The sequence below is a fragment of the Silurus meridionalis genome, chromosome 29 (genome assembly GCF_014805685.1).
Source record: "Silurus meridionalis isolate SWU-2019-XX chromosome 29, ASM1480568v1, whole genome shotgun sequence".
Classification (NCBI taxonomy): domain Eukaryota; kingdom Metazoa; phylum Chordata; class Actinopteri; order Siluriformes; family Siluridae; genus Silurus; species Silurus meridionalis.
The window spans coordinates 3,724,156-3,732,248 of record NC_060912.1 but is presented as its reverse complement, the minus strand read 5'-3'; the positions used below and the strand labels follow the sequence as shown (position 1 = coordinate 3,732,248).

The 8,093-nt window shown below is 37.8% G+C and overlaps 1 protein-coding gene across 3 annotated transcripts in view; it reads right to left on the bottom strand.

Annotated features, from left to right (window-relative positions):
* Positions 1 to 952: 952 nt before the first annotated feature.
* The window catches only part of tuft1b (tuftelin 1b), a 57,125-nt gene continuing 49,984 nt past the window's right edge, over positions 953 to 8,093 (bottom strand). For all 3 annotated transcript variants that reach the window (XM_046844332.1, XM_046844333.1, XM_046844334.1), the window contains 4 exons: positions 7,338 to 7,443; positions 6,920 to 7,003; positions 3,975 to 4,066; positions 953 to 1,552 (listed from right to left, as the gene is read on the bottom strand). In XM_046844332.1, coding sequence (XP_046700288.1) covers positions 1,480 to 1,552; positions 3,975 to 4,066; positions 6,920 to 7,003; positions 7,338 to 7,443 — 355 coding nt within the window. In that variant the 3' untranslated portion in view covers positions 953 to 1,479. The remainder of the gene's footprint in view (positions 1,553 to 3,974; positions 4,067 to 6,919; positions 7,004 to 7,337; positions 7,444 to 8,093) is intronic.

Sequence of the window (8,093 nt, the reverse complement as noted above, 5' to 3'; positions counted from 1 at the left end):
GTATTCATTTGCATACATTTTTTATCCTGCTTTTGTTTTGATTTGTTTTAGATGCTCTGACTGTGCAGATTGGTTTGGGAAAGCGTTCCCAATATAAATATAATCAGGCAGTCCAGAAATGACTGCGATATGCCCCATACTGTGTGGGTTGAACTTCACATCAAACGACTAAAACACTTCTTTTAGTGCCACCCGAAACAAAATATTTGTTTTTGTTGTTTGCATCTGTATGAATGTTTTGGTTTTCCCTGATATTGAATGAAGTGCTTCAGTGGACTGGATTAAAAGAAAAAAAGGCTGTTAAAAAAAATAACTAATGATTTACATTGTGACTGAAGTTATGGAAAAGGGTGTTTTTTTATCAACTATAATGTTAAAGATAACATTTTTTCTCACTAAACTGTTTTTCTCTCATCGCTGCTGCTGCTATGTGAATATGATGCATCAAATCACCAAGGAGACCGAGGCTGGTCCTGAGAGTCACATCGAATACAGATTAACATGGCAGAGGTAGAGCTGCATCATCTTTTTTTTTTCCCCTTTTTACAAAGGCCTATTTTTTTTTTTTACAAAGGCCGCTTTACAAAGGGTCATGTGTTAGAAGTCAGAAGGCACTTAAGTTAATTGATGACTGAACCAAATAAATAAAATCTGTACCATATTAAATTGCATAACATTCATGCATATCGCTTTGGCCTCAGTTTTAGAGATGCACATCTAATGTACACTACAACAGTGAAATGTATCTTCGGACATCCCAGCTTGTTAGTACTGGGGTCATAGTCCAGGGTCAGCCACGATACAGCACCACTGTAACAAATCAAAGAGCCCAACAGTGGCAGCTTAAACCCCCAACCTTCCAGTCCGTATTCCACAGCCTTAACCATTGAGCTACCAATTCTCACCAATACCACCCAAAGGTTATGCTATAGGAAAGACACTGAGCAATCTGTACTGTATATAACTTTCATGTGACTTTATTTAGACCCACAAATGTCATGATATAAATAGAGAACTACATCATAATATTTATCAAAATTTGAACTATACAGCTTCTATTAACAGCAGGAGGTGTTTATGTTTCACATTTTATTTGGGAACTGGCAGAATAGTTGTGTCTAGCACTTGATTAGCCAGCATTATTACAGACATACTGTATACACACACGCACACACACTATTTACATAGTATCTATACAACACCCGGGCCTGCTGTGGTTGCTTTTAATGTTGATGACCATGCAGTAATGAAAATCAAAATACCTCATTTTCACCAGTGGCCCTTATTTTATATCTGATCAGTGATCATGTGTGCAACAAACTATGCTATAATTCAAACAAATAAGCCATTTTTAATTATTAGTATTAATTTTACTTAAAAGATTAGATGTTAATTTTTTTTAAATAAGATTGCTTTCCATATCTGTAGCTGATTTTACATGAAAAAAAATGGATTACATTGGATCCTCTTTGTATCTGCTCAGGACTTGATCTCAATCACTTTGATGAAAGGCAGAGGCTTGTTTCCGGGACTCGTTGGTATCAAAGGCTTGCTGCAAACCAGAAAAATAATTTTCGCATTAAAAACATAAAATGTTGCACATTCAACATGTAAAAAATGGTTGAAATGTTGGTCTGCTGGCTAGTTGTTTAAAATGGTATGTTTAAAGTACATTTTTCGATTATCTATTCTATTTGTTATCTTGTATATATTCTGGCCATTTTTTTTGCACTCATTTTCTTGAGTTAAGACTTGCACCTTGCTGCATTTAGAGATCACTAAGTTGACATAAAATGAAAACATGCAGAGATGCCTTTGTAATGCTGGACACAGGATTTATAAGGCTGTCCAGAGGATTCAGGTTACTGTTAAGGCATTTTTAAATGTCACTGTAGGCATGAACAGGGTGGATCTATAGAGTTGATCATATATGATGAAAGTTTGAAAGCAGTCAGATAAACATGTCAAAACTTCCTTTCAGTTTTGTGACACATGCATGTTCTTTTTGCTCCTATTCAACAAACTTGGTAAAAGGCAAAAACATGCAAGAATTAGACAGTGAATGACTGGAAGAAACGTTTGTGGACAGATGGGTCCAAATTGGATATTTTAGCCTCTAACAGGAGAATTATATAAGACGTAGAGCAGGAGAGATGATGTCAGCAGACTGTCTCACCCCCATAGGCAAACATGGAGGTGGAAGCTTAATGGATTGGGCCTGATCTGGAGCATAAAATGCTGGAGACTTATTCTGGTTGAAAGAAAAACTGAACCAACATGGCTACAATTCCATAATTTGACACGATACATTTCTGTCTGGACTGTCGCTAATTGGAAAGGACTTCACCATACAACAAAACAATGACCTGAAGTGTAAGCCCAAACTCTGTAAGCATGTTTTAGAGAGCAAACAGTCGGCTGGAGTGTTATTCATCATAACACTGTGGTGGTCTAATGGTGAAGGCTTTAAGGTTGGGGGTTCAAGCCCCTGCACCACCAAGCTGCCACTGGTGGGCCCTTGAGCAAGGCACTTAAACCTATCTGCTCCAGGGATGCTGTACCATGGCCAACCCTGAGCTTTGACCCCAGCTTCCAGAAAAACTGGGATACGCGACAACCTAAACAATTTCCCTGTGAGATCCATAAAGTGTTCTGATTGATTCGGATGGCCTGCTCAGTTACGGCATCTTAATCCTATTGAACTGCTCTGGGATGAACTGAATTGCAAGCTCAGAAAAAAATCTCTATCTAGTGAAGAACACCTTTAACAGGTTTTACAAGAAACACGACAAAGGAAAGATTTTTTAATTTAAATCAAGTTGAACATCTGTACATTTACAGTATTTATGTTTGGTCAAATTAAATCTTTATATCTTTAAATGACATGGTTTGTTTCATAGAAACCAAAGGAACATGCATAAAGAGAAAGTTAGATCTGGTTTTATTAGATATTTATTTACTTATTTGAATAATTTTTTACGGAATTGTTGTAAAATGTATCTCATACTATTTTCTCTTTTATTAATAAAATAGTATTTTTAGGAAATTGCTTTTTCAATCGATCAGAAATAACAAATAACTAAAAAAATGTCCAGTCATTTTACTGTTTTTTTGCTACAAGACTTTTGAGACGTGACATCAGCCATAGAGATTTAGTCAGGAAGTCTGCGTATGACTAATCGATGGTCTGTGTTGTTTTTTAACACACACAAAAAAAACACCAGTCACATGCTGAGGATGGAAGGATTAGTCTGTAGTAGTAGAAGTTCCAGCGTTGGCAGGCAAAAGCCTACCAATACTATATGACAGATTTTTAAGATCATTTTATGCAATATCTCCGTTGAGACATCCTGTCCAGTTATGGTGGGATATATAGGGTCAGCACCCTCTGTTACAGAATTTACTCACCAATAACAAGAGATTACCACAGATTTAATAATGTAATAATTCCCCCTCTGTACTTTTACCCGATTTATATATTTAACTAAGCCCTGAGGAATGATGATCTCATAAACACTGGGTGTGAGATGGGAATCCACCCTGTACAAGGCACCAATACATCACTCACACACACACACACACACACACACACACACATATGCACACACACACACATACGCACGAACACTCACGCACGCACGCACGCACACGCCTACAACATAATGTCACCGATCAACCTCGCATCATGTTTCTTGGCGGTTGGAGGAAACTGAGAACCCCAGAGGAAACCCATGTGTGAAAATGTTGCTCATACAGTAACCCAAGATTAACTCAGGGGTCACTCAGAAATCATACAGTGTAATGAGATAACGTCTCAATCCTAAGCATTTACGCAAACATGTTTTGCGTAATGCAGAAAAAATACGTATCAGTCAGAATCATAACATCCACTTAAGTCTGTTTCATGTTTGTTTGCTAACAATAGATCTTTTGGCTAACTAGGGCTGCGAAGTTGGTATGTGTGTGAGGCTCACCTGTAAACAATCTGAGCTTCCTTCTCAGACTGGAAAGAGTTCAGTGTCTGTTCGTCCGGACAAAACTCGATCTGGTCCCGCATCTCTCGGTTCTGTAAGGAAGGAAGAAAGGAAGTTTATTTTTGTCCAATAAAGCAAGAACGGTAAAGTGTGATAGAAGAGTATCTATCACACTATGTATTGAGTAAAAGACAGGAGGTGGAGCTGGAGGTAGCAGAGCTGAAGATGTTGAGGTTTATGTTGGGAGTGATGACGATGGACAGGATTAAAAATGAGTTTATTAGAGGGACAGCACATGTAGGACGTTTTTGGAGACACGGTGAGGGAGGTGAAATTGAGATGGTTTGGACATGTGCAGAGGAGGGACATGAGGTATATCAGGAGGAGAATGCTCAATACTGAGCCACCAGGAAGGAGGAAAAGAGGAAGGCCAAGGAGGAGGTTTATGGATGTGGTGAGTGAAGACATGCAGGTAGTTGGGTTGAAAGAGGCAGATGTAGAGGACAGGGGGTTATGGAGACAGATGATCTCTTTTTTACTTTTAGGTATGTGAGTTTTGGAAGTAACATTATTCCAACAATTTTGATTCCACATCAAGTTCCAGATCAGGAAAAAGAGCAAATTGATTACTATACCATGCAATATCACAATGTTACTTTGAAAATGTGAAAATGTTTAATGTTGCAGTGTATTGTTGCATTATATTAATGTTTGATTAGTTTCCTTTGTACCCTATTACTTGTTGCACACAGGTTTTAAACAATTGTCGTACTGCATTATGTCCTGCTGCTTGCTTTTTTGACTCTTTTAACATTTTGAAATATATGCTGCACTAATTGTACAAGTATTTAACATATATTTGTATTTCTGTGAAATACAAACATGAAAATGTATGCAATAAATGTACATTGCATATATTGCTATATGTTAGATTTCCGTATGTGATACTACATGGACAAAAATATTAGGATAACAGCTTCATGAAGATATGCTTAACATGGTTTGGAATGGAAGATCTCCTGCTATAGAGTTCTGACCTCAACCCTATTGAACACTATTGGGATGTACTTGAGTGCTGACTGCAACCCAGACCTCCTCACATCACCTCACATCAGTACCTGACTGTTTCTGAATGTGACTTTATGAACACCCTTGTGGTTGAATGAGCACAAATCTTCACAAGCACGTCGTAAAATCTAGTGGAACATCTCAGATGAATGGAGGTTATTATAGCAGTAAATGGGGATTAAATGTGGAATAGGATGTTCAAACAGTGTATATGAACCTGGACACTCTTGTCCATATACCGTATTTACACCACCTCATACCTTAGGAGAGAAATTTTTATTACATTCTGCCCTGAGAATCCAAGCAGAGATTTAGCTGTTTGGCTCATTTAATGCCATCACCCATTTTAAATGGCCGAATGTATATGGACAACTAACCATCAATACTCATAATGTATGGTTCTTCTGCTGGCACAATGTTTCAAGTCAAAAAGGTTTTGTCATTTTAACCATATATATAGCTAACAGAAAACACAGGGCTAAGGACTAGTAAGTGTCCTCGCCACATAAAGTGCATATGTGCAACCTGGTGCAAACAGTGCAAAGAAAACAGAAGCCTGTGCAGGACAAAACACAAAATAGCTCCGCCAGTAAACCTGTATGTTTGTATAGTCCTGTATGGTCGTTTGTATAGTCCTGTATAGTCGTATAAACCTGTATAGTCGTTTGTATAGTCCTGTATAGTCGTTTGTATAGTCCTGTATAGTCGTATAAACCTGTATAGTCGTTTGTATAGTCCTGTATAGTCGTTTGTATAGTCCTGTATAGTCGTAAAAACCTGTATAGTCGTTTGTATAGACCTGTATAGTCATATACACCTGTATAGTCGTTTGTATAGACCTGTATAGTCGTTTGTATAGTCCTGTACAGTCATATAAACCTGTATAGTCGTATAAACCTGTATAGTCGTTTGTATAGACCTGTATAGTCGTTTGTATAGTCCTGTACAGTCATATAAACCTGTATAGTCGTATAAACCTGTATAGTCGTTTGTATAGACCTGTATAGTCGTTTGTATAGACCTGTATAGTCGTTTGTATAGTCCTGTATAGTTGTAAAAACCTGTATAGTCGTTTGTATAGACCTGTATAGTCGTTTGTATAGTCCTGTATAGTTGTAAAAACCTGTATAGTCGTTTGTATAGACCTGTATAGTCATATACACCTGTATAGTCGTTTGTATAGACCTGTATAGTCGTTTCTATAGTCCTGTACAGTCATATAAACCTGTATAGTCGTAAAAACCTGTATAGTCGTTTGTATAGACCTGTATAGTCATATACACCTGTATAGTCATATACACCTGTATAGTCGTTTGTATAGACCTGTATAGTCGTTTGTATAGTCCTGTACAGTCATATAAACCTGTATAGTCGTATAAACCTGTATAGTCGTTTGACACATACAACTATTCAAAATGCTATAATTATATCCGGCCCCTCAGTTCTCAAATGGACTCCCTTCTTCAAGGTACTACAAATCTGAGTATTGATGGTTAGTTGTCCATATACGTTTGGTTTCTCACGGCGGAATGTATTAAAATTTCTCTTCTTATGTATGAGGTGGTGTAAATACGGTATATGGACAAGAGTGTCTTTCATCTTCTTGCGATAATACGGCTATTCCTCGCTTTTTTCTTTTCCTCGCTTTTTTGTTCTTCGAATACTTTTTGCGTGTACGTGTTTTTTACGTGAACTACTGGTAACCTCTTGTGTTCAGGCATACTTGACAAATAAAACTCATTCTGATGTTGATTTTGAATGTCTTCACTTCAACTTCTCCTTGAGAATTTTCTGGGTGGTGGTGGGGGGTGAATTGGGAAACACTGTAATGAATTATTACACATATTACATATTTCCACACCAGCACAGAAACCAACCTCTGCCTCCAGAAAAGCCACTCTCTCCTCAAGATCACCAATCAGACGCTCCCTCTCCTCCATCATGGTCCGTGAGTTCTGAAGCTGAAGCAATATATTTACAATGTTTATGGTAAGCATTAACCACACACACACACACACACACACACACACACACACACGTTATATGCTGTGTATATAATAATGTACAACCCCATGTATGTAGTGTTTCTAAATAGATTCTAGAATCTGTGTATGAATCTGTGTAGTTGCCCTCGTTATATAGATGATAGATAGATGAGAAGCAAGCAAAATGATTTACTCCACTAATTATGATAAGATGTATTTCATTCATTACTCTGAGCCTCTGTTAACATGAATATGCAAGCTGCATTATGTAATGTGAGTGTGTGTGTGTAAAAATGTGTGTCAGTGTCACCTGCTCAATCATGTGTCGCACTTTCCTCTGCTGGCTCTTCAGCATGTCGTCGAGTTGATGGATTTTCTGCTTTAGAACAGCCTGCTCTATCTCCAGTTGCTTACATCTAGATATACACACACAAACACATACACATATACACACAGTGGTGTGAAAAAGTGTTTGCCCCCTTCCTGATTTCTTATTTTTTTGCATGTTCGTTACACTTGTTTCAGATCATCAAACTAATTTAAACATTAGTAAAAGATAACACGTGAACACAACATGCAGTTTTTAAATGAAGGTTTTTATTATTGAGGGAAAACTAAATCCAAAACTACATGGCCCTGTGTGAAAAAGTGTTTGCCCCTAAACTTAATAACTGGTTGGGCCACCCTTAGCAGCAACAACTGCATTCAAGCGTTTGCGATAACTTTTCTGCAATTCTGTTACAGCGCTGTGGAGGAATTTTGGTCACTCATCTATGAAGAATTGTTGTAATTCAGCCACATTGGAGGGTTTTCGAGCATAACCCCGCCTTTTTAAGGTCATGCCACAGCATCTCAATAGGATTCAGGTCAGGACTTTGACTAGGCCACTCCAAAATCTTCATTTTGTTTTTCTTCAGCCATTCTAAGGTGGACTTGCTGGTGTGTTTTGGATCATTGTCCTGCAAGTTTGCTTCAGCTTGAGGTCACGAACAGATGGCTGGACATTCTCCTTCAGGATTTTTTGGTAAACAGCAGAATTCATGGTTCCATTTATTACAGCAAGTCT